The sequence below is a fragment of the Apteryx mantelli genome, chromosome 9 (genome assembly GCF_036417845.1).
Source record: "Apteryx mantelli isolate bAptMan1 chromosome 9, bAptMan1.hap1, whole genome shotgun sequence".
Classification (NCBI taxonomy): Eukaryota; Metazoa; Chordata; class Aves; order Apterygiformes; family Apterygidae; genus Apteryx; species Apteryx mantelli.
Window position 1 is genome coordinate 15,735,286 of NC_089986.1, and position 25,571 is coordinate 15,760,856.

Sequence of the window (25,571 nt, forward strand, 5' to 3'; positions counted from 1 at the left end):
GAATTAGTTAATATAACAAACCATACAGTAAATCACTAGAACAAAATCTAATATTTTAGTTTCTAATTTACTGTGTCATTGTTATGTTAGATCTAGAAAGCACAGCACAAAAGTTTTTCTGTAAGGTTCTCTCTTCCATACTACGGTAGCAATGACATTTAAAAAAAACACAAAGAAAAAAACAAGTATTCTGCATTACAGTAACATAAAAGATCATCATCAAATTTCATGTATATTTTAACAGTTTTACTAAGCAGAAGTATAACAGGCACCACTAAATGTTGCTGCTATTGAAGAGTAACAGCTTGGACTAGAAAAAGCAGTGAAATTCCCAAATTCCCAGAGATTCTCAGTGAATGAATGAAACTTTTCACAATGAATTGTTTAGCTCAACGCATCCAACCAACCACAAGTGACAGAATTTAACCATCGCGAGAGACCTAACTGCATTCCATGACAGGAAATCAGTCCTACAGGCAGGCAGGAGAGAGAGTTACTAGAACAGACACAAAGCATTGAACTAAACCCTTCTGCTCTATTTCTCTTCTCACAGTCCTAAATACATGCAACTTAACTAGCTGGAGAAGAGAAATACCACCCCCTATTCTCAAAGTACTGGATTCCTCCCATTTCTCAGAGAGCACCTGTATTTTGTATGGCTGACATTCTGATGGAGATACAGGCTACATACGTTTATTCATGCTCTGATTTTCTACATATGGGTGAACAGAACCCAACACGAGCCTTAACCACAAGCTCCATTCTTCAGTGAATACAAAGCTATTTGTTCTTGAACATTCTCAAAAGGGCAAATATAACTCTGAAGTGAATATATTTAATAAAATTTACTACTGAAAAATAAAGCATTGTAATTCTTAGAAAGAATAAGTATACAAACACCTAAAAGTAATAAGCCAAAAGGCTTTAAAAAAGTCTACTTTCCATGGGATTCATATAGACTTCCTTCACATATTAATGACAGAGGGGCAGACCAGACTAAGATTCATGGTCACCTGAAGAAAAGAAGCTAAAGTTCGGAGTCTCTTAAACCACCTGAACGAGTAATAATGTACCTTCACTCGCCATTTCCTTTCATTTCATTTGTATGCGCTATAAATTACTGCTCTTGCAGATAATGCTCTAAAACCCTAAATCAAATTCATTTAATCAAGGACTGGATTAGACCCAGAGTCAGCAATTCTGCTTCCAAGTAAACCCAGACACTCCTGGTCCTATTATGCTAATTTGCTGCTACAATGCAAACGAAATTTGCCAATATGCAAACTACAGATAAAGTGAGAAAAGTCTCAAAAGCAATCTGCTGGGTTTGTTTCTCAGGTCTTGTACACAGAGCTAAGTTCTTTAGCATACAGGTGTCAACAAGGAGAGAAATACAAAACCAAAAGCCATTCCTTTTAATATTCAAGTTACAGAAATCCAATTTAAACAGTTTTGAGCTTAAGACAAGACACTTTTTTAGATGGTAACAAGACACAAAACTGAATTTATCTGCATGCACTCAAACGCAAACGACAACAGCAAAACACTAGTCTCCAACCTGAGGCGGCTGGGGTATGGTGAGGCGATATTCTCCTTGTTTGTCTCGATTGAACACAACCTTCCAAAGGATCATATCAAGGAGGACATTCTGTGAGACATTGCAGTGAGTGGGAAGAATTAAAAAGAAACTAATGATCATTTGTTGTTAGTGTGCACATTAGAAATAAAATTTGAAATAGTGTGTTAGGCATAACTAATTCAGTGTCAGGCAAAACAGAGAGCTTACATTATTTGTCAGTACTTAAGTGATAAACATTTTCACTTCTTAAGTGCTCACAAGAGATTTAAGAATATGAACATGTACTTTAAAATCAACTGCAATATGACCAAAACTGCATCCGTCAGTTTAGATTAAAATTTTAAATACATACTTAATGTGTTTCAATACTTTTAAAAAAAGCTGAAGCACTGCATACATTAGTGCTTAAAGCACCATTTTCTGAAACCATCTTTAACGTTGTGTACTTCATACTGTAGTTATTTATTTTTTTAAACCAGTGACATTCACAGAAAAGCTTGTATGGGGTGGCAAACCTGAGCCACCAAAAGGAATTCTGAAGGCCTTAGGTGCTGTTCCTGATTTTGGAAAAGAGGATAGATGTTGTGCACTATGTTCTGTACATCTGGTTACTCTTATCAGGCTGTGTGGGTGGACTAGAGAGCCTTGAACAAATCAGGCAAAACAGATGTGAACCTGTACCTCACCAAGGCCTTAAGCCTATGACCCTCCGATCTTTGAACAGATTCAGCGTTTAACACCTGACTAATCTCCGCCATTGAAAAAGGGGAGCTGATCAACCAGACTTGTATACAAAGCATTTGCCAAACAAGCCCTGAGCTTGTTAAAAGCTCATTTTTGAAGCTGGACTGTTTCCTTCTGGTTTAAGTACATGTCTACATCAGGCATTTGAAATGAGGAGAAACAACTGCTAAGATTGCCCTTAGTTATGCTATATTCTCTACCATCTAGAAGAAAGAATACATGTGACTTGCAAATCTAGTCTGGCACCCCCACGGACGGAGCAAAAGCTTTACAGCATTTCAGAAAACACATTTTGGACAAACATATTCAGAACTCATTCCTGTTGTGGAAACAATTAAGAAATTAGATGGCAGTGGGGACAAAAGTGTCAAAGTGACAAGTGTGACAAATTAAGAGTGATCCAATTTCTCCGCTTATCACATCATTATGAGGCACTTAGAGGCAATACTTAAGAATTTGTCTCAGCAGAACAAACAGAAACTATGGATTATATACCTACAAGAGTACCTTGTTGAAAGAAATAAGGAGATGCCACCAGCAGCTTTTCCTAGATGTTAAGAATGTGAACTGTCGTACTTAGTAACTCTGTACTGAAAAGTCTGAGAAGAATATCCAACCAGGTACACAAGGACATAAGGGTGATGCTTACTGAAATGCTGCTTACTGAAAACCGGCACTGGAAGTGAATGAATGACATAGCTTGTGATTCCTCCACAACATGCTGGAACTAATGAGTTGGCACCACATGAAAAAGCTTCCTGGAATAGTATTACTGGAGTTGGACAAATACAGTTCAAAGGGTGGGACAAAAGAAGGTCAAAATGCAAGGTGAAAATGTATATTGAAAAACAAGGTTTGGGGTTTGAGGATCACTGGGCAATGCTCATATTGGAAACTCGCTGTAGAGTAGGACAACTTATCTTTGTCCAAACAAAGCACATCATTCAACAGTGAAAGTGGAAGAATTAGTTTTAAGTCAAATGCAGTATGTCCCAACCAGTACACGTCAAGAAAACTGAATTCTATAATTACTTCCATTCCACTACTAAAGTGTGGGCAACAAGACAAACAGGAAAGTCTGTCTAAAAGGAATGCGACAAATCATCCCACCAGTTCTGGTAATGACAAGTGACTGAAGTGTTAAAAAGTACTAATTATAACCTGTATGGAAGAAGGGATGTGGGATTGAAATACTGGGTGAAGGCAAACGCATTGCAATAAGTGTTACTTAGGTTTGGCTTACTGAAAACTCAGAAGTTTACAGATTGATGTGGCAACCAAGGCCCAGGAGCAGAATCTTAAAAATACCAAATTTAAGACAGAATTTTCTCCTCAAGACATGTGCTGATACGCAGACCAACATACTATGCTCAGGTAGACTTTCTGCCAGGAACTTTAACGCTTCTAGTACTGAGACATTACCCAAATGTCTAAAAGTTAGGAAGATCATTATCTGAATAACAAAGTAATTTTTCCAACAGAAGGTTTAAAACTTATTTTTCTCAGAGTTTATCAGTGGACTGAAAACTGTAATCACCACCTTTTATGCTCAATATATCTACACAAAGGTCAGTCCCAAACAGTAATTTCTTAGTACTTCAAAAAAAAAAAAAAGCTGATTTCCGGGGATTGTTGTAATAAAAACATCAAAACTGACTGAAGAGAAAAAGCAAATAGGGAAAATATTTTAATCTAGGAGCTTTGTTTTAAATTTTTTTATTAAAACAAAAAAACCCAAACATGATTCTGCAACCTCAGAATAACCATTCTGAGTCAGTGGTAAAGAAAGCAATATACATATAATTTAACTTTTAACAAATAAAAAGGTAGTCAAAAAAATTAAGAATTTAGTAGTTCAAAAATAGGAAAGAATTAAGGGCAAAAGTGAAAGTTCCATGACAAGCAGGGTTAAAATAAATATAAAACAATCTTAGCAAGGCACAGGATCTTTTAGGATGGGATAAATTTGTTAACAAGGCAAAGGGCCAAGAATTTATTATCTACTCTGTGTTTCTGAAAAAACAGGTTCTCACACGTGAAAAATGCTGAAATATATGTTCCAAGAGGGAAGAATATAATAGAATGTTGTTCCAAATTAATTTGGAACAACATTTTGAATTCAAAGCCTTTGTAACTTTAATTAAAGTATCCTAACTAAAAACAACATAAGCAACCAATGTTTTTAAGTTGTGAATAAAAGGGAAAACCTAGTCAACTGGAAAGAGTATTAATGCTGTAGCAGTATTCAAAGGCCAGAATGGTAAGATGCAAACAAGCATTATGCTGGTTATCTTGATACGAATCTCTCACATACTAATGGAAATACTACCTAAAAGCTGCAGAAAATGTTATACAGTAAAAAGGATGATCGGACTCCATAAGCACTAGATAGGCTAAAAGGCTTTTTCATCCTGCAGAAAAAAAATAGTAGCTAATGTTTGCAGTCAAAAACCAACATATTTAGGTTGGAAATAAGACATCATTTTGTCAGGGAGAAGAACTAACCACAGGAATAAATTACTGCCTTTGAATCCTGACTCTTTCCGGAAGATGCGTCTTTGTTCTTGAAAATAACACAGGGGTATCTGGATGAAAGGCAGAGTGTGTTTCTATCCACACTAACTCTGGAATCACAGCAAAGGAGGTCAATATCCAAATTGACTGCTTGTCGACAAGCTAAGGGCCAGAAAAAGTAGATCTGTGCAAACATCTCTACTTCTGGACTTGAGCAAACTGTTTGAATCAGATTAGATGAGCAAATTATATAGATGTGCAGTATTCTGAACAATAAGCTATATATGTGATTCAACAGAATAAAGATGGGCTCCCTTAAGGATTATACACGTGTTCTGCAACATTTAGTTCTTTACTATGGTATGTTATTCTAAACTGAATTATTACAGCAGATAAATTTCAACTATTTAAGACAATACTCTCTACATTAAAACTTTTCAATTTTCCCCTCCCCCTTCTTTGAATAAAAAATGTTTTTAAAGTTACACCTTTAACACAGAAAATCGTGACACCTTAAATCTTGCCTAGAAGTAAATTTGTAGAAGTATAAACTTAGAAATAAAATACTGCTCCATTTCCACAGATGTGTTCTCAACAGAGACCTTCTAAACACAAGACAAACCTGTACCCTGCAAAAACTAAACAGACAAGTAGTTTTTCCATTTGAATTTCTTACCTCCACCAACACGGATACAATTGCATTGACAATAACAATGATGAGAATTCTTAGACGCCACTCATATGGCACACACACGAGCTGTGAGAAAAAGTTGCCAGAGGTTAACAACATCCACATAAAGTAAAATGACACAAACATTCAAAACAGATTGGTAGTTATAAACTCACGCACACGCACATTATAAATACACATCTATATGCATAGAAACCTAAATGCAATAGAGCTTAACAACACTTATTGCAGAGTGCATTAGGCAATATTCTTTTTCATTCAAAGCATCTCCCTGAGAAAGCTTAAGGGCTTTAATCATTGGTCCAGTTGTAAATTCGGTGCAAAAGTTTTGGCAAAAAAAGGGGAACACTAAGCATTTCAGTTGTGTCTCTACAAGTACATACCAATTTTGTTCAAGTTCCCCTGCTCCCCCCCCCCCCCACAGATGAGAAGTCACAGCTCTAAAGGGTCAAGTATGCCCAAAAGGACGCTAACCAATTATCCAAGGAAGTACAGAAGTCTGTGCATCTATTGAATCTTACCTCAAGAAATGTGTCAATAGATTCAACTGGATGCAACATGATGAAAAATATGAAGACATAAAGAACTATCACAGATACAACAAACAGAACTGTAAAAAATAAATAAATTAATTAAAAAATCAGACCATTGCCCAGTAAAAGAATTTAGATAGGTTTTGCGTATATCCTAGGTTCATTATTCCCTGGAAATACCCTCTTTTTGCCCTCTAAATCCCATCTAGGCAGATTTTTGACAGTACAAGTTGTGCTGCCTTGCCAATAGCAATGTAGAGACAAAAGGCCAGAGTCTCACTGGCTCGCCTGCAGAAGTAAAGTCCCAAAAGAGCAGGCTGGCCCAATCAGCCATGGCATCCAGTGAGCGTACTGGAGCAGAAGAGCCACAGCACACTGGACGGAGTGAAAAGGATTGAGAAGCAGCTACTTGCGGAAGCTTAAGAGGAGGAGAAAGGTTAAGACCACCAAAACAGAATGATTTAGGAATAAATTCACAGCAAACTCAGCTGAGCACCTGCATCATTCCTCTCATCACTGAAACAGCAAACAAAAAGTCTGCTTAGTAGGGCACAGCTAAGCATACAACTTTCCACAGAGCGGTTTTTCACAATTTGTTACAGTTGAGTTTATGGCCAAGTGAAGACTTCAGTGTTCTGAAGGGTATTCAAGTAATTATCTATTATAATATACAAGTAATGTTTTCTAACACATTTAAAGAATATTAGCAAGTAAATACAGCAAACATACATGCCAACTGATTTAAGATTAGGTTATTATAAAAAAGCAAGGAGTTCAGTTTTATCACACCACCAAAAATCCCATGAGGCTATAAGAAAACCTCAGAGTGCCAAGGCCCTGACTACATTCACAGGATTTTCCAGAGGGAAGGAAGAAAAGAAAAAAAAAAAAAAAAAAAAAACCAAACAACCCACACTCATTGAAAGTATATTTCACATATTTTACTTTGAAGAAATATAGATATTCTTGTCTTCTACAAACAAAGAAGCTATTAACACAAATTACCCCACACATGTTATTTAATACTTATTTCTATGATTATCAGAGGATAATCATCCCATGTTCCCATAGCAATGCTATTACTGCTGAAGGAGCACAACAGGATTGCAAGCAAACCATGGATAAGTACGTGGATAAGAAATTTGAAGTTTTACTTGGAACTGTACATAGAAAGAAAGGACTTACAATTTTTGTAGCATGGTTGTCTAAAGGGCTTTCCTTTAGAAAAGACAATTGCCACTATGAGGTACTGAAAGCTGGAGATAAAAAACAAAGTCGTGTTTTCATAATTTTTAATGTTATGTTCATCATCGAGAGTCTCATTCTTATAGTCGACCATAGAGCTGGTATTTGTGGCATCCAATAAGTGACACGCACTACAATATAAAAAACATTTAAAACTGAGTTAAGGAGAAATGCAAATAAGGCTAAAACCTATCGTTAAAAAAAGCGATGACCATAAATTGCTACAGTAGTTAAAATAAGCATATCCTTGAAAACCTAATACAGGTAGTAACTCAAAACTGGAGTAAGGAGGTAACAAGTTTTGTGAATTCTGAGCTTCAAGTTCTCATGTGTGTCCAGCCTGTAAGTTCCCTATATGAACTGTTTAGGGACTATCATTATAGACGCACTTTGATGACAAGGTAAGAAAATACTGCAAACTAAGAAAAGATACAAACAGCTCTATCTTCAGAAAAATTGAATTTAATTTATTGGAACTACAACAGGACTACGCAACTTTGTATTCTAAGAATTAAAATAGGTCTGAACAATGAATTTCAGATTTGGATCTCAGTTGTCCCAGAGTTGAAAAATATTCAGATCTTGTAGTCTGGCTCTGACACAATTTTTCATTTCAGCCATTGAATAACTTCTATGTATCAATATGCTGTTAACAAAATATTATCCCATAATCAGTCATTATTTGTTTCTTCTTGTGCTTCCCTCCACCTGGAAATCAAACCTGTGAAAATTCTCCCAGTAGATTATCTCCATCTTTTTGGACAATGCCTACATGCAAATAAAGAAAATACCTACTGTTCTTGCTGCCTAATCATAATTTCCATATGTATTATACATTTCCCCAGATTCTTCTTTCCCCAAATCAAGCATTAGACTGTGGTTTCCATAAGAACTAACAGCAATTCACATTCCTACCTCACTTAATAGTACCCCCTTTCCCATTGCAATTTTTCCCTGCATATGACAAATGGAGCAGACCACTTATCTACTGATCTCTGCCCACGCATGCTCTGGGCAACAGAAAGAGAAAAATCAGTAGGTTCTCTGAAGAAGTCTGGGAGCAAAAGTTCAGATTCACTATACAAAAGTCTCTCCCAGAACTGCTGCCAGAAGTCCAACTCCTCTAGCGAGCAATGACCATTAGCCTAGTTCAGCATACTAACAAGCTGCCATAGAAAAGCTTTAGTCCCCAAAGAGGGTGGATAAAGAAAAGAACAATTATTGACTATTCCCTTTCAGTCATTAGTGTATCCAGTATGGAGCCACTGAAACACTTACTCAGATTTTATTGTCCAACGCTCATACCAGGACTGTTGCTTGACCCAAAAAAACCCAAGGATTTGGAAAGCAAAGCAGATGATGATCTGAGACAAAACGGAACACAAAAGTGGACCTGAGATAAGACCTGATGGAGGCCTTCGCGCAACAAGTTCCTTCCAAGCAGGATTCAAACTCACTGCAAAGAGAAAGAAAAATAAGTTACACATTGAATCATTATGGCTCTCAAGAGTTACCCTCTTCACATTCTATGGAATTAGAATGGTCTGTTCATGACCTCTCAAGCTTTACACTTTACAAATCTGCCTGCATGGTTCAGAACCACCACTGCAAAACCACCTGAAAAAGACTATACCTCGATTGTCACAGTGCCTCCTGTAGGTTGGTTACCTCCAGCAGCACAGGATGAAAGAGGACAGAAATAGCAGCCACAAGACTAAAGGAATTAGTAGTGTGTTTTGCCAGGTTCCAGATGTGGCTGTCTTAAGACTAAGCTGAACTTCCCATTTTTCTGACACAAGCACTTACAGATCCACTCTTCGGTTTTGGTCACCCATGGCTTTGAAGAACTCATTTCTTTAAATCTTGGAAAATTGAATTCTACTGTTAGCCTGTAAACTGACCACTACTTTCGCGTGTGGAATTAAATACTTCATTAGACAGTAGGTTGCAAGCAAACAATCTTTTGTGGACAGAAGTCCAACTAAAAATACAAGAAATGAAAGACATTTGAGAAACATGAGGTTGGAACAAGTACGGTTTTGATTCCAACAATAGTTTCCTCATTTCAGGACAAATTTTTGCCTCCCAATTTTGTGAAGAATTGCATTTATAAGATCATACCCATGACCTGTTTTTTGTATGAGGACTTCTCACAAACCTGAGCGGATTCTGATTCAGTATAGAGTTGTTGTTTAATTCATATACTGCAATAATTGTAACATCATGGTGCTCACTCCAACCAACAGCACATAATAAGATGTTAAAGAAAATCTGACCATGTAAGAACTGTTTCTTTGTTCATAGTTGCAAGATAGTTGAATGGTACAGAAGCCAGTAGCAATAATTCAGCACAATACTTACTAGTGAAGACAATCACCAAAATGATTGCCAAATCAATGAAGAGAAACTGGAAATCTCCCAGATTGCTCAGGATCTAGACAGAAATCACAACTGAAACATTGGTAATTTCTTCACACCAAGAAACATCTTACAGTAACAACTCTACTGCATTAATTCTTCAAGCTTTACTCTATAAACAAAGGAGTCAGTTTGGCAAGAGACTGCCTTAAATCTGGTAGAGCCTTGAGTACTCTACAGTTCAGAGATCAAATCTTGAAGTAGAAAGGTATAAAACAATTTGTTTAAGGTTCAGAACACATAAGCTGTTAATTTGAAAGTTGTTCTTAATCGAAACTTTTATTAGGGAATCTTACAAACCCATTAAATAAAAGCTTAGGCCCACAGCTAAACACCACAGATCCACTGTATAGTCATACAGTTGTCAGAATTTTCATCTCAAAGTTCCTTTAGTACTTTGTATTTTGGGTAAGTTACACATGCAAGTTAAAGTACAGGATTTCCACCACGTGCCACTATAGCGAGTCCAAACATATTAACAGGAAATACTCCACTTGGTTTTTCCCTCTCCTAACTCAATCCTTGTAGCTGCTCTTTTTCAATCCTTACATAAAGGGAACGTACTGCCTTTAAAACATCCTAACTTAATTTAAATGCTGACAGTCTTCAAATAATGGAAAATCGTATTTTTATTCCATTTCTATACTTATTTGGACTTCCTATTGCAGAGACTTTCTAACTGCAGAGATTGATTAATGCCTTTTTTAAATGGATGCTACCATGATTTTCATACAACTGGTGTAAAAAACACCCCCAAAATACTATAATTAGCACTACCTTTAATCCAAAGACAAAGTTTTTAGAATGTGTATGTTATTTATGTGTACTCAAAGAGACTTGCAACAATTTACCAACTTTTAAATCTCTGAATTATATTAATATTGCTTAAGCACAACACTTAAATACTTACAGAATACAGCAGAGTAACACTGATGTACTGGATAATGCTGTATAATGCCATGAACTTAAATACACAGAAGGAAGTTATTAAAGCAGCACGGCCTTCCCTGTCAAAACAAACACACTCGTGTAACTAGAAAGCTTTCTATGAAAGCAGTTATACTCTGCTTAGCAAAATGTTAGCTAAGATTAAACATATCAAACCCTTTGAGACACGTTACACTGAAGACAGAGCAGAGACACATGGAGGAAAAAAAGGGGTAAGAATGGTACACTTAAAAGTATATCAAAGCTGAGAGCATGAACAGAGCCCACCACCTTACTTCAGCATTCTTTGACTTTACGTGGTTTTCCAATAAAGATTTTAAATGCATTTCTGCTTGAAAAAGCATCTCTCCCACACAAGTTTACTACACAGATTGAATGAGCATGCAGTCAGTCAGTTGCTGCCTTCAGAGACGTTTCTGATTACCCATTACTTTCATTAGTTCCACACAAATGAAACTAGATTCTTCTTCTCTGGCTGACCTGTACACAAAACTGTTATCTAACTTCCAATTCTAGAATCGAAAATTTGTCAAAACCTATTTGTGAAATTGGGTTTCTACCTATGATAGTGCTGAGGACTGAAGTTATCTGAAGAACTTTACCCCTTATAATTACATACAGCCTTCACGGAAAGTAAAATAGTCCATAAGACACTAAATTAAGCATTAATGTTTAGAAGTTGCCACACAAAGTAGTGCAGTTTAGATGGACAAAAGGTAAGTAAAACAAAACGCTGAACTCTGCCATGTCAAGTCCTTACTCAGAGTACCTTTAGGAAAGAAACACAAACTACTAAACTTATCGCTTGTGCTTTAATTCAAATGGGCTTCCTATAATATCAAACCTACTAAGACAGAGTATGCAGAACAAGTTACATAGATACATATATTGCTTCAGCTAGCTTACAGCTAGTCTATAAAATACTGTTTTGAACACTATTAATTGCATTTATATGCAGAAAAGTATTTGTTAAGGGCACAGCAAGTGGTATTACCTGATCAGCTTTGGCACGCAGGAAATACTAGGTGTCCTGGAAGTGAATGGTGATGCCACAGAAGCCTCAAGCTCAGACAAAGATATACCACCATGTGCCCTCTTTAGCGCCTGCCAGTTAGCATCAAAATAGAGATCATTTTAAAACATTCTTTCAGCTGCAAAATTTAACCAAACAGTCCTGTATGTAAAATAAAAATATACTTACTCCACAATCATTTGCACCATCTCCACACATGCCCACATAGTAACTATAAAAAACAAACAGATGTCAACATTCTGCACCATTCCCTAATCACAATCCATTTAATTTCATTAAATACTTTTATATTACTTGACATATTCAGGACATGAACAGAAAAAAGTGACTCTTGATAAAGAAAGTAATTACTATTCCCATTATACACATAAGGAAGCAGACAGAAAAGTAACAGTACTTATCCAGGTCAATCAAATCATTAATGGTTACCATCCTTCTGTCATTCCAAGGTCTAAAGCATCTTTGCTCTAGGAAGGGCAGACTTTTGTAGCATTTGGTATTGCTACAGAGTTTTTATAAAGATAATCCTAAAAGCATCAGGATGATCAAACTTCAGAAAAACAAGGAGAAAAAAAAAAGCAGCCACATGAGTAACAATCTCAAAGTTAGGTTTGCGGCCTAGCACCAACACACAGGATATGATAGATAAATGACTAGAAATCATCACTTTAATACTTCTTTAATAAACAGAAGACATCAATACATTTGCTTACTAAGCCAACTAACAAGATTTAGAAATATGCTAGTCAGCTTAGCTACTTATCACTTAGAGTAAACTTTCATAAATTAAGATATTCACAACTGACCAGCAGATGGTACTATTTACATTTCAGTTTGGCTAATGGTCCGATTTACCAACTCAAGAAAGCTGTTTTCATTTGGTGCAACAGCTTATAGCATACATAGGGAGATTTCTTCCTAATACACTGAACACCCTGTCAATCCCCACCTGCCCTTTATACAATTAAGCAAATACTTACTCTACATTTTGTAAAGCTTCCACCAGCTGAGTTTTCTGATCAGGCGCCATGCGAGCAAACACAGTGCCATGTAATACAAGCTGGAAAACAGGAAATTTCTTACTGTTCATCACAGGACAAAGCCTGTCCATCATCAAAAGGGCCCATACTCAAGTGAACTACTCACCTTGGGTACCAGGTCCTGGAAATGCTCCAAAATCACTGCAAATGACTTTCCATTCATTGCAAAATGGTATTTGGTCATCTGGAGATCCTCAAGGCTTTCATGGACCAATTTAACTGGAATATCCTATCATCAGAAGTATTTTAATTCTCTAGATGTAATATATTTACACAGATACTGTGTAATTTCAAACTAACACTCAAAGAGGTATTTCTGAAGATACCACACTAGTGTAGGCTGGGAATAATTTAATTGAAAGAAAACCTCATACAATGAAAACACCTATTTGGTAACAAGAACATGTGGCTTACCATGTTTCAGTTACAAGGAGCTAGAGCAGTCTTAAGACTTAAATGTAGCAAAAATGCCTTCTGCACAGCTAAAATGCCAGATCTCACACGCCACAGATCAAAGTTGAAAAAGCAACTCCAAGCTATTTTATCACTTAGTATTTTACTATCTGAAAGTTAACTAATACCCCAATTTTGATTTGCCAAGGTGCTTAATGAAATAATTTAAAAAAGAAATAAACAAACTTAACAGCAAATCTAACTGATAACACTCTAGGGAAAAAAATGCTCAAGTTACCTCTGAGTTTATGGCTGGTGACAAACTAGTGCATTTTGCGAGGGTATCTGCATAATGCCAGTTGATCCTGGCAGCCTGCCCATCCTTTGGAGGTAGTGCTTCAGCAATAATGACCTTATCCTGAGGTAGAATCATTCCACAGTCTCTGGCCACAGAGATAGCAGTTAACATGTTATCCCCTGTTAAACAATTGCATTTTAAAAAGTTTCAATTAAAGAAAAGGATAAGTAGCATGCACTGACATTCAACAGAAGAGACATGCTAACAAAGCCAGTTTTAAAGCAGAAGGACTACCTAACTTAAGTGACACCTTCAGCACAATACAAGTCTACAGCAAAGTTTAGCCCTGTAAACCCATCCTACTGCACTAACATCACTAGAAGTTTTGTTTGCTTCTTTAAGTCACAAAGATTTCTTATGACCAAACCTCAACATATATTTAAAACCAGGCAGAAAGCATGTGGCCATTTAAAGTACACTTTCTTTAAACACAGTCATAGACCATGCAGGACCAACACCAAGTTCTATTACTAGCCAGTCAAAACATTCTTCCAAAGTTACACCTGTGATTAAAAGGCAAACAGACATTACAGAAAATACTAAGCACACTTACATACAAACACAGCCTTGCTTATGGGAACACATGTAGCCATTCTCACAAAAAATTCAAAGTGACTTGCCATAGGATAACTCAGGCTGGTAGGCACCCTCAGGAGGTCACACCTAGTCCAACCTCCTGCTCAAAGCAGGGTCAACTGAGATCAGGCCAGGACATTATCCAGTCTGATCTTGAAAAACAAACCCTTAGGTTTTCCATCCTCCAAATCCAATACAAACTAACTTATGCATGGTGCTGGGGAGAGGAACCTACAAAGTAGAATAATCCCAATACTGATTTCAGACCTCTGCCTAGCCAGAGCACCTTTCACCCAAAATGAAGTAGACTGATGACTGAATAGTTTCACAACATTTTCTATGCTATAAATCTATATCTAACCTAAACACTATTCTATAATCTAATGTAAATGCTATGCTTCTTGCTATATAGTAAAATCCCAGTCTATTGGCACTAAAATTTTACTTAATACTTCACTTATATTAATATAACTTAAACCAAAAAAGACACAGATTTTTTTTCCAATATAAATGTGTTTACATGCTAACCTGTAACCATGACAGTGCGAATGTTGGCTTTATGCAAATCTTCAAGTACTGCAGGGGTTTCTTGCTTCAGCTTGTTTTGCATTATAACTAACCCCATAAAATCCATGTTGCTTTCAATAGCATCTCTGTAGAAAAAGAAGCAACAGAAAACTTCAGAAGAATTGCAATTACTAGCTGTAGCTTAAAGAGCCCAATTTTTCTGTTTATTAGAGCAAAGGGAAATGTTTATTTTTAACCATGAAAAGTGTGAAGAATTAGCTTTATAAAAAGTGACCCTGAGAGATATTATTATTCCCATTCATTTATACTTACTTCCTTTGTTTAAGTTTAAAATAAAAACATGAACCAGTATAAAAAAAAAATGTTCTTTCCTCTCAAGTACAACCGTTTGGTTTCTTCCACAAGAATTCTTTCTACAATCAATTGCATTCTCAAAAAGAAAGGTAACTCCTGAAAAAAATGCTCTGAAACTTACTGCAGAGCCATTATTTATTTTATTTAGAATGCACAGCTGGAATTTCTTTTCCAAATTAGCTGAACCTTCAACATACAAGCTACCAAATTTTGTTCCCAAGGCTAAAGAGATCAGAGATTAACTAATTAAGTAAAATGACTAATCAACTTGAAATTTTTTTTGTTTGTTTTACAGGAAAGTGAGTATCCACAGGGATTTGACGTTCTACTACTACTGTAGATTTTCACACCTGAAACTGGAAACCTGTTTCTCTACTTTGTATTGTTTTGGCAAAATTCATCGTGTACACAGAACTGATACAGAACTACAGAGTCAAGGTCAGCATTTTCATAATAATGCTGCACCTCAAACTCTATGGAAAAAATAGCATTATCCACAAAAATAGGACCATATGAAAATTAACCAAAAATTCTATTCTTACAAGAAAAGCTCTTTCTACCAACAGGTTTTCTAATGAGAAAGTGGTCGCTCTGCCCACAACAGATGAAGAAACTAAATCAAACATGCACAAGAGGGTTTCCATGAGATGCCATTATCTTTAAAAGACAGAGGTGATGTACATACGTGCAAGTTGCAGAAAAATCAGGTGAGATTCTATGCCATGTTAACATAAATTAAACACCACAAACTATTATTACAGTACATTTAAAGCTCAGGGCTGTTCCTCAGAACTCACCCTATTACAGAAAAACTTGTTTATCTTAAATTTCTCATGTATTGTCCAAGGTACAAATAAAGAATGCACAGGACCATGTACACCAAGACAGAAAAAAGATGAACAAGAGTTGTAACTGATTTAAACCAAAGTAAACATCACAATTAATCCAAACCTTGCAGCTTTTAAAGTCTGTTACTTATTAAAAAAAGTGAAGTCATTCTTACCTATTAATAGTCTGGACTTTGTGCCACGTAAGCTTAGACTCCAATTTTCTGTGAGCAAGAGCAATAACTCGGAAGCCTTGCTTCGTGTATTCTTCCAGGACACTCTCAAAGTCAACAGGAACTTAAAAAAAAAAAAAATCCATCAAGTTCAGAGTTACTAAAACTGTTCATATTACAGCTTAGTTACATGAGGGGAAAAAAAAAAGATCAGTTTTCTCCTTTACCTGTTTCCTGCTTACACAAACTGGCAATCACCTCAGGGGCACCTTTCATGTAAGCATCCATTCTCTTCTCCCCCAGAACTCTGGCTATTACACACGTACGTTGTAAAACTGAAGAAAATGGAAACTGGCGCACAATTCCAATCTCATAGCTGGTCTGTATAATATAGGACAGAAGAGGAAAAAGGTTACATCCCCAAAAATGCTTAAAGAGAGGTGGATGTTTATGTGAAAAATCATACTTACCGAAAGCTCAAATAATTCCTAAAAAAAAAAAAAAAGACATTTATTGTAAATCTTCATTTTGAATTTTTTCAGATACCAATATTTGCAAATGAATCTAGACAGCATTCTCAGTCTAAAGTCATACTGCATTTGCAAATGACTTCATAACTGAATGTGAATATACTGCATATTTAGTATCTTCTACTTAAATAAGACATTAGAACTTGATTTTTATACTAGAAAGACATGAACAAAGATAAATAGAGTACTATTTTCTGTTACAGTCTATCTGCAAGACTTTTCTCAGTCTAATTTCTGTGTCAGTTTACCCTATGTAAATGAGAGTAACAAGTTGTTTCAGAACAAAGCCATGACTACTGCATCACAGCACAAAACAAATCCTGTAGTAAGTTTCCAGAGCATTTATAATGTGTCATCTCCTCCACAGTAACTACTGTTGTGCACACGTTGTGCACCAAGTTCTGAACAAAAGAGAAGCTTCTATCCACTGTGGAGGAATAGGACATATACAGCAACCAAACTGCTACACCCTCCCGCTACTTTCCTTTGTGATAATCTAGGTAACAGAAACTGCAAGGTGAGCAGACTGAAACACTTAAGTAGCACGGTAAGAATTTGGTAATGACACTAAATTTAAAATGCCTTGGCTCAAAAAGCATTACAGTACTTGACAACCAATCTTTAATGGCAACAATGCTGTCAATCAATCTGGTTGGCTTGCAAGTGGCATCTACTGAACCACTACCTTCAACAAGAGTTTAAATATGACTTCTTTATATTTGCCTTTCAAAAAAAACACAGTTCTGATCTTGTTTGAATTACACCAGCCAGGACCACAGCATGTGGTAAAATGCATTTATTAAACTCAGATTTGTTTAATTCAAAGAATTGCTTTGAATTTTTTTTACCATTTCTTGATTTGTTGCCTGCTTGGATTCTGGAAAAGGCTGTTTTGAAGGGCGAACCACTGTTGGCATGATTTGATTATGAAGCGCTGTTTCTTCTTCGGTTGCTTCTTCTAAAATCTGTATTAAAAAAGTACAATCAACTAAATTAATACATTCATTAACTTTTCTCAAAATGTAGTTGTCAGAAAAACAACCCTGGAAGTCAGCCCAAGATGCAATGATCTTTCTAAACAAGATTTTTAGCAGTTAACATAAGATCTGCTTAGCAATTTTAAATTTGTATTACAAACATTAAAACCTTGCCACACATACTTCAACATCAGAAAGCAGTAAATTAGATGTCCAAATTCTTTACATTTTATGAATTGTTGCATCAAACACATTTTAGAAACACTTTCATATTAAGACTTCCTTTTTACAGTGACACATAAGTATTGTCACAAGTTACTCGTTTAAAGTTACAACTTGAATTGGCATATAATGGTGTATCTTGTACATGTCAGCGTAGGAAACTTCGTATTACTGAACTTACAAATGTTGCTTTTCTTGAAACACTTACCCATCCTATTGCTTCAAACATCTTCAAATCAAGTGGGTCCCCAGAAAGTACCCCTTCAATTTTTGTAAGGGAATGACAAGTTGCCATGCAAGCAACAAACTCAGACTTCAGCAAGCTCTCACTGCAAGCCCTCTCTTCCGGCAAAAGGAAACTAAAACAATGAAGTTATAATATACTTAGCACTATAATTATTTATTATGAGCCAATTCAATGGTTTGTTTAGATTAACAGAAGAAAATTGACTGCACGAGTCTCTTTACATGTATTTTCACACATCACAGAAAACAGATTAAGACTCTGGGCTGAGATCTTCAGAATTACAGTCAGAACTTCTTTTGGCTCCTTCAAAAATTCTGTGTTACTTCACTCTTTGGTTAGATTTCCTTGCACGGAGGCCTCTTATCACTTTGCATATGACTCAATTAGTTAAGCCACACAAAGACTCATCACTTTAGAGGGCAGAATTAAGGAAACATGCCAAATTTAAACAGCATCATTTCCGCATTATGAACCTAACGGGGTCTCAGACTTTAACCAGTTAAATTCTAGTTCACAGACTGCTAAAAGTTATTAACTTTTCATTACTTCTAAAACATATTTTCACTTGCATTCTTACAGCCCATTACAAATGCAAACATTTGAGCTCACATTGAGTCTTCTATTCTATTTGGCAGAAGCTGTTAAAGCACAACCAGGTATCATATTTGTTATTAACTCTCATTTGTCCTTACCAAGCACTTTCCACCCGTTGAATTCCCCAAAGATCCAAGCCATCCTCAGTAAGTGTGCCAGTCTGAAAAACATATCAAGGGGAGTTGCAAGAAAAAAAGCCTTCAGAACCAAGTTATCCTCAAGTAAAGCAAAAATTAACAGGTAATAAACCAAATTACAGCTGAACAATACATTTTATTTCATTTTCACTTTAAAAAAGAAATTAAGATTTTAGAACAGAAAATTCAAATACCTCCTTGGCTTTTTGCTAATAACCGAGTTCCAGTTTTGTGAAATACCTTTTTTTTTTTTTTTTTTTTAAACATTCAAAACAATCATGTCCTTGCTTGGGGATAGGACAAGGGAGACAGACCCTTAAGTCCAAAGGTGAGCACTCACCCCCTCTGTACTCTGAGGGCTGCTGTGTGTGCACACATGTGCAATCTATGAAAGTGTTTTACATTACATTCTGAAACAGAAAAAGTACAAAAGGGCAAACAGTCCATGCTGGGAAAAGAAAATGGACACTAAACCCTTAGTACTAATTACTTACATAGTTAAAAACAGCAGCTGGAACATATGTACCAGGGAAATAATATATTTAGTGTGGATACTTAAAATCTTAGATGAAATTCTAAGAGGGAAAGGAAATTTGATTCAAGAATTAGCTGAAAGAAAAGGATTCTGGCTAGTGGTATTAATGGCTTTTATTATTTCTTAGCAGAAACATGACTGAGGTAAACTTGTTTGGATCTTCATTCGAAATAAATGAAAATGAGAAACAAGTCTGACCTCAGGCTTAAACCTGAAATTTTCCAGAAGTCTATGTGCAAAACAAAGCTCTTAGAGTCTCCCACTCTCACATTTTTGGAGTGCCACTAATACGTTAGGACTGGGAGTCTTAATATAAGAAAGGAACTTCACATTTTAAAAACTTTTAGAGTAGACTCTAAACTAAGTGAATTAACTGAAGGCAAACACTGAAGACCTGCAACTAACAAAAGTGATATAACCTATTCCAAGGTAAATTAATTTCACTGCAGTTACTACTCTTTTTGGATTTCCTTTTACTGCACATTCCACCTTCCAGGGACCAAAGTTTCAAAATTCAGCCAACCTTATCAAAACACACAAGATTCAACTGGCCACAAATATTTATCCTTTGTGGGCTGATGCAGAAGATGCCAATTTTTTTCAACCGTTTCTGCGCATAAACAATGCCAGCAGTCATGGCAGCAGGGAGTGCTGGAGGCACTGTGATAGTGATAATGTCGAGAGACTCGATGATGATGGTACGAGCTGGAACCTGCAATAACAAAGTAGTTAGTGAACAAGAATCTGCTACTTAAAAAATTCACTGTCTCACTGAAGTGTTACATCACTGTTAAAAGTAAAAATCCATGCATCGCTTTCCCCAGCATAGCAGGTTCTGGAGTGCCCAGAACCTACCACAATCTTCACCAATAAGCAGCCAATGACAATCCAGTCCTAAAACATCCATAACCCATAACTAAGTTTTCACTCTTCCGCCTGCAAATACATTACTTAAAGAGTGACTAAATAACATGCAATTCTTCAGAGAGAAAAGAATTAAGAAGTTGTCAAATAGTTTCTTGATTTCTGTTTTTCCCCTGCATCATGCTTTACATTTTCCATATCCAGTTTCCTCCAACTGGATATCAGTCACAAGGTACTCGCATATAAAATAAAGATAAAATCAGAAATTGGGTCAGTGGAAATGGAGGCAAACCCAAATTTTACTGTAATATAGTCAAATTCTGCTTTTCTGCTGAATCTTGCTCTCCCTAAGCTTTTTTTTTTCCCCCCAGCCTTGATAGAAAATAAAGACAAGAATTTTTCACTTAGAAATCAAGAATTTCCACATAATTGTTTCTCAACATCTGAAGAAGTGTGTTGGAAATCATGATCAACACTTTTCTAAGGTGAAGCAGTTGTGGACAAGAACACAGTGAAATGAAAACATACCTCTTTTAAGATGCTATTGACAACTGTGTAAAGAAAGCCAATGCCTGCCACCACTACCAGAGACAAGAGAAACAAAGAGGCATCTCTATGGAGTTTAAAATCAGTTGGCTTTGGATACAGTATGGAACGAACAAGTTGTCCTTTAGCAGTGCTAAAGCCTATAAATAAAAAGGAATAAGTATAAACAGCAAAACTATTCAAATATGTCAAAAACCTTAAGCTACTTATTTCATTAGGACAGTTTCTCAATATACAGTAACAGATATTTTGCAATGCTGTAATTAAGGTGCTTCAAAAATGTAGGCGTATGTGACACTAAGTACCTCTGTATTGCTGATACAAACCAACCCCTCTTTTACAGAGGCAGTAAATACCCAAATGGTTTGGGCTGGTAGAATTGGCTGTACAGCATTTTGCTTCTGCTCTGCCCCTTACAGTGCAGAGCCAGTGGGTATATTTATTAGATGTCTAATTGTGCCAGTCCTTGTGAAAGGAAAAAGTTATTAATAGAGTCCAACTTTAAGCATTTAAACAGCAAGTCTGTATAGGCTCCTCTGTCAGCCAGAAAAAAAAGATTCAGGGGGAGAAAAAACAAACAAACAAAAACAAAAAAACAGTGCTCTGAATCCTCTTTCAGAGAACCCTTCTCTTGATCCCATTATGCCACCTAAGCTAGGAGCAAGGCACTTTTAAGCGTCTTGGAGACAGAGGATCATCAGATACCCCGGGATCCTCCTTGAACCTTTGCCGCAACACCGGGAGAGGCCAATGCCAGCGCTCAACTCTGTATGCCTGGAGCATTTTGTATATGCTTAGACTTCAAACTCTACTGCTACAATCTCAGTATCAGTGTTGGGTCTGCTGGCACTACCGACAGCTCCTTGATAACTCCTCTCAATCGGCAAGCCATCGCATCAAAGGCCAAGTCCCCTGTGCTGATATTTGGCATATGAGATTCTACTAGAAGAAAGCAGCTAGCGCATTGGTTTAAAGGGGATGAGTTAATCACAATAGTAAGAAGGCTTGAAGCCTCCAAACTTTGAATTTGCTATTGCAGAAGACAAATTAGGGACCTGTGTAGAGAAGTTCAGTATGTTGTTAATTGAGTAGTTAGTGATGAATGCTTTGTAAAGCTAACTTCATCATGTTTATAGAGTGGGGGCAAACTTGACCTGTCCTGGGCAAAGAGCAGATTTAAAAAAATACTTCAGATGTCAAGACAATAAGAATCTGTTTGTCTCCTTGCGAGCTCCAGACCATGATACTAGACTTAAAAAAAAACAACAACAACAACAACAAAAAATTATTTTTCCCTGGAGAGTAGGAGTAACATGAGTCTTCAACAGTCCATTTCTGTAACCACTCTGGACAGTCTATCTATATATATTTACACCCATGGCAGGTTGGGTACACAAAATTTTGTATTTGAAAAATAAAAGTTATGGGTAACAGATAACATTTAAGGTTAAGAGAAGACACCACAGACAGAAGAGGCTAGTTATGATGAAGTTACTTATCTATGTAAGTAGCAGAAAGCTAATCAAACATTTAATCATGACAATATTTTTTAGTAATTCCATGATGATACTGGAAAATTGCTTTAAAAATATTTTATTCAATGCAAAGTTATTAAGTCCAATTCTCCTGCAGCTTGGATTACTGGATTACAGTTTACACACATCCGTCTATTTTATGGTGATTTTCTGAAGACCACCTTTGTAAGACAGTACACCTCAACTACTTTAGTCTGTGCAACTATTTTTAATAGGAACATCTGTATTAATCTAATATCAAACCTTTAAAATATCAGCATGTATAAGCATTGCTGTGAAAAGGATTATATAAATCAGATTTTTAAGCAAACATTGATATGTACTTTGACAAAACTATAGACCAAGAAAAGCATTTCGCATTGTCAATTACTCCAGTAAATAAGAGGTTCTCCACCACCACCCACACGCAATCAAATGGTGTGCTAAACCTTTGAATAGCAGTATACATAGTTCAACCAAGACATTGTAAATATATCTAAAGAGTCAAAATTGTATCCACCTAGGTTTTAAATTGAGGCTAAAGACTGATTCACTTTCCCTTTTGCCAACTGATGCTCTCCAGGCCATTATCTAGTTCTCTTACTGTTGTAACAGACATTATCAAATTATTTGAGGTATAGTCATTTCCTCAAGCTTAGCACCATTCAGTAACACCCTGAAATATACCTACAAAACTGGATAGTATGTTAACAAGTGATAAACTTAAAATCTATACCTGTTCTCACTACTAGAGCTTTGACTAATTCTCCAGTATAAAAACGGGTTTGAATTACATTGGTTCCACAGAACAAAGTATGCCGTTTATGCGCTTCTGGACTGTATATTTCATCTCCCATTGCTTTTGGATCTGCTGAAGGGTTTGGTAGATTAATCTTTGTGACAGGAACGCTTTCACCTTAAATAAAAAAAAAGAATCTCTAAGATCAAATAAGAATAGTCACCTTCCTTCGCAATTTCAGAAATGCTTCAGTAAAACAACATAATCCCACTTTACTAGCATAAAAGCAGACTTAAGGAAGAAGTCATCTTCCCTTCAACACGTTATAAGGCAGTGATCAACAAGCTGTAAGGAGAGACCTATTACCCTCAACTCACTAGATTCCTTATCCAAAACCTAATTACTATTCTGTCATTATTCTCCAACACAGATTTTCTGTCTTTTACCTTCATACCAGATAGGTGCAAAAATATAGCTCACTTCACAAGACAAGCTTCTTTCTCTTGCTGCAATGCTTCACCCTATTGCTCAGAATAACTAGAAGCCTAGGGAAATTATTTTCAGCTCCTTTGGTGACTGAATGCTAGGGCAGCAAACAATTTTATCAGTTACTAGCAGCAGCAAGAGGCTCAAGTATATTCAAAGAATGGAATCTGACAAAACACAGTAACTTGGAGTATTGGAACTATGATTTTCTAAATGCTGCCAGGTTCAGACAGATTTTCCTAAGAATAACAAAAGGTCCATCCTACGCACAGTAGCTATCCTTCAACTACTTCCGGTCCCTGGTTTCAGGGTATGCAGACACAAAGTTGAGATAATCTCTTCTGGTTTTTAAATACAGTAGGACATTCTACTCACTACCCTCATTCTTGGAAGCAATTAAAATTGGGCAAATTTTTTTCCAAAGAAACATACTGCAGAACTCATTCAGCCCTGATCCCAGTAACACCATCAGGCCAAAAGGCAATATAACAAACTATCAAGAAGAAAGCTTTCCAACAAGAAACATCACTCATTTTTTGAGTTGCCAAGCAGTACTAGGCAGCAATTGCAGATAAGCAGAAATATGTAATTGCAAGAAGATATATAGTTAAAAAAAATAAACATATCCACTTCTGTTAGAGCACGATGAATGTTAAAGCATGCACAAAGTTATAAACTAGTATTTTAGCTGCACAAAACAAAGACTCTATCAAGTTTACTTTACCTGTTAGCATACTTTCATTTACAATGCAAGTACCACTGAGAAGTACTGCATCACAGGGCATAATTGTCCCATTAGATGGAATCAACATGATATCTCCAGGCACAAGGTCGGTGGAAAGGATTTCTTCTATTTCTGAGTGTTAAAACACAAACAACTTTACCTGAAAATAGCTACCATCTACAGAATCCTACAAAGAGTTTCACAGCTAAGATCCAAGCAGTGGTAATTAAGGTGTTGTTCCATTTTATTAGTGGTATTACTAAAAGTTGTTGAAAAGATACAAGAAAGCATTGATAAACAGTAATGCAGTTCCACCACAGATTAAGTTCTCTGAAGCATATGGATTTAGTTTCTCATAACACATGAAAGGAGTCACGTTTATACAAAATATATTAACAATTAACTCAAGTTCAGTATAAAGGCATAGGTCCAACACAAAGGCATGTTTTACACAACAATTTGTCACACACCAGAACTCAAACATCTTCAACTATTGTGGTATCCTAATGATATGACAGTGGTATCCCGGGATCACCTTGCAGCCCCTGCTGGGTACTAAGTCGTAATGGAAAAAAGTCAGAGGCACATGCATGTTTAGGTCAAGAAAGAAACTGCAATGACAACTACATACATGGAGGGGTAAATATGAGAAACATGAACAGAAAAGCACCTAATTAGATCAAACCTGATACTGGCTAAAAGACCATCTAGAAGGATATTTCTAAACAGATTATTATCCTATCTCAGTTCTACTTTAACTTCTCCTTTTCCTTTCTAATTTGCTAAGAAATAGTTATTTCAAGCTGATCAAAGAAAAAACTGATGTGTACCAACTTTTACACTTGCACTTAAATGAACAGTTTAACTTTAATGTTTCAAACTGCCTGTGCAATTTACCTTGGTTTCCTCTGCAGACAGAAACTCTGACAATGCTGTGAGCTGCTACCATGTCATGTAACATAACATATTGCTGCAAAGGAGAAAAGATAGTTCATTATTTAAAAGCATAGCTTGTCTCCTAAACACACATTCTAATTCTATACAAAATTCTTTACTAAGATTCTTTTACAACAAAATATTACTTGAAAACATTCTCTTGAAAATAGTTTAAGAAACTTTTGCAGTCAAATAAAGTTCGAGTGTGTCAACCTGTACAGATTCCTATTCTTATATAGCATTCTGGGAGCAAATATACACTGCCACACATTTTTATACAAATGTTTGCTTGTTAATTAATTCACATCATACGAATACTGCAGTATTTGTATGAATTTGTATGAGTTTTTAGCAGTTGTTTTAAAACAAATTTTAGAGGGTTACTTTTAATGACCTAGGAGGTAGCTTTTTTCCCTCTTTCTGGTTTGAATTTGGGGTCTACATTTTAAGAATAAATACTGCTAACTTCCATCAGATACAGCTCCTAAGTCTAGGGAGAAAATACATCACCAATTTAACAACCTGCAAGCATGGCTGGTGCTCAACTCAGTTTTATTTTTTCAAAA

The 25,571-nt window shown here is 36.2% G+C and overlaps 1 protein-coding gene across 4 annotated transcripts in view; it reads right to left on the minus strand.

Moving 5' to 3' along the window:
- ATP13A3 (ATPase 13A3) overlaps positions 1 to 25,571 on the minus strand; it is a 64,968-nt gene that overhangs the window by 4,475 nt on the left and 34,922 nt on the right. For 3 of the 4 annotated variants that reach the window (XM_067301808.1, XM_067301810.1, XM_067301809.1), the window contains exons 9-32: positions 24,967 to 25,039; positions 24,070 to 24,201; positions 22,857 to 23,036; positions 20,589 to 20,746; positions 19,720 to 19,908; positions 18,623 to 18,684; positions 17,892 to 18,042; positions 17,333 to 17,449; positions 16,425 to 16,442; positions 16,182 to 16,335; positions 15,958 to 16,078; positions 14,601 to 14,725; positions 13,437 to 13,615; positions 12,852 to 12,974; positions 12,686 to 12,765; positions 11,874 to 11,916; positions 11,667 to 11,776; positions 10,635 to 10,731; positions 9,668 to 9,740; positions 8,585 to 8,762; positions 7,247 to 7,437; positions 6,050 to 6,138; positions 5,514 to 5,594; positions 1,559 to 1,648 (exon numbers count right to left, since the gene is read on the minus strand). In XM_067301808.1, coding sequence (XP_067157909.1) covers positions 1,559 to 1,648; positions 5,514 to 5,594; positions 6,050 to 6,138; positions 7,247 to 7,437; positions 8,585 to 8,762; positions 9,668 to 9,740; positions 10,635 to 10,731; positions 11,667 to 11,776; positions 11,874 to 11,916; positions 12,686 to 12,765; positions 12,852 to 12,974; positions 13,437 to 13,615; positions 14,601 to 14,725; positions 15,958 to 16,078; positions 16,182 to 16,335; positions 16,425 to 16,442; positions 17,333 to 17,449; positions 17,892 to 18,042; positions 18,623 to 18,684; positions 19,720 to 19,908; positions 20,589 to 20,746; positions 22,857 to 23,036; positions 24,070 to 24,201; positions 24,967 to 25,039 — 2,814 coding nt within the window. The remainder of the gene's footprint in view (positions 1 to 1,558; positions 1,649 to 5,513; positions 5,595 to 6,049; positions 6,139 to 7,246; positions 7,438 to 8,584; positions 8,763 to 9,667; positions 9,741 to 10,634; positions 10,732 to 11,666; positions 11,777 to 11,873; positions 11,917 to 12,685; positions 12,766 to 12,851; positions 12,975 to 13,436; positions 13,616 to 14,600; positions 14,726 to 15,957; positions 16,079 to 16,181; positions 16,336 to 16,424; positions 16,443 to 17,332; positions 17,450 to 17,891; positions 18,043 to 18,622; positions 18,685 to 19,719; positions 19,909 to 20,588; positions 20,747 to 22,856; positions 23,037 to 24,069; positions 24,202 to 24,966; positions 25,040 to 25,571) is intronic. The other variant, XM_067301811.1, reaches the window with a different exon arrangement.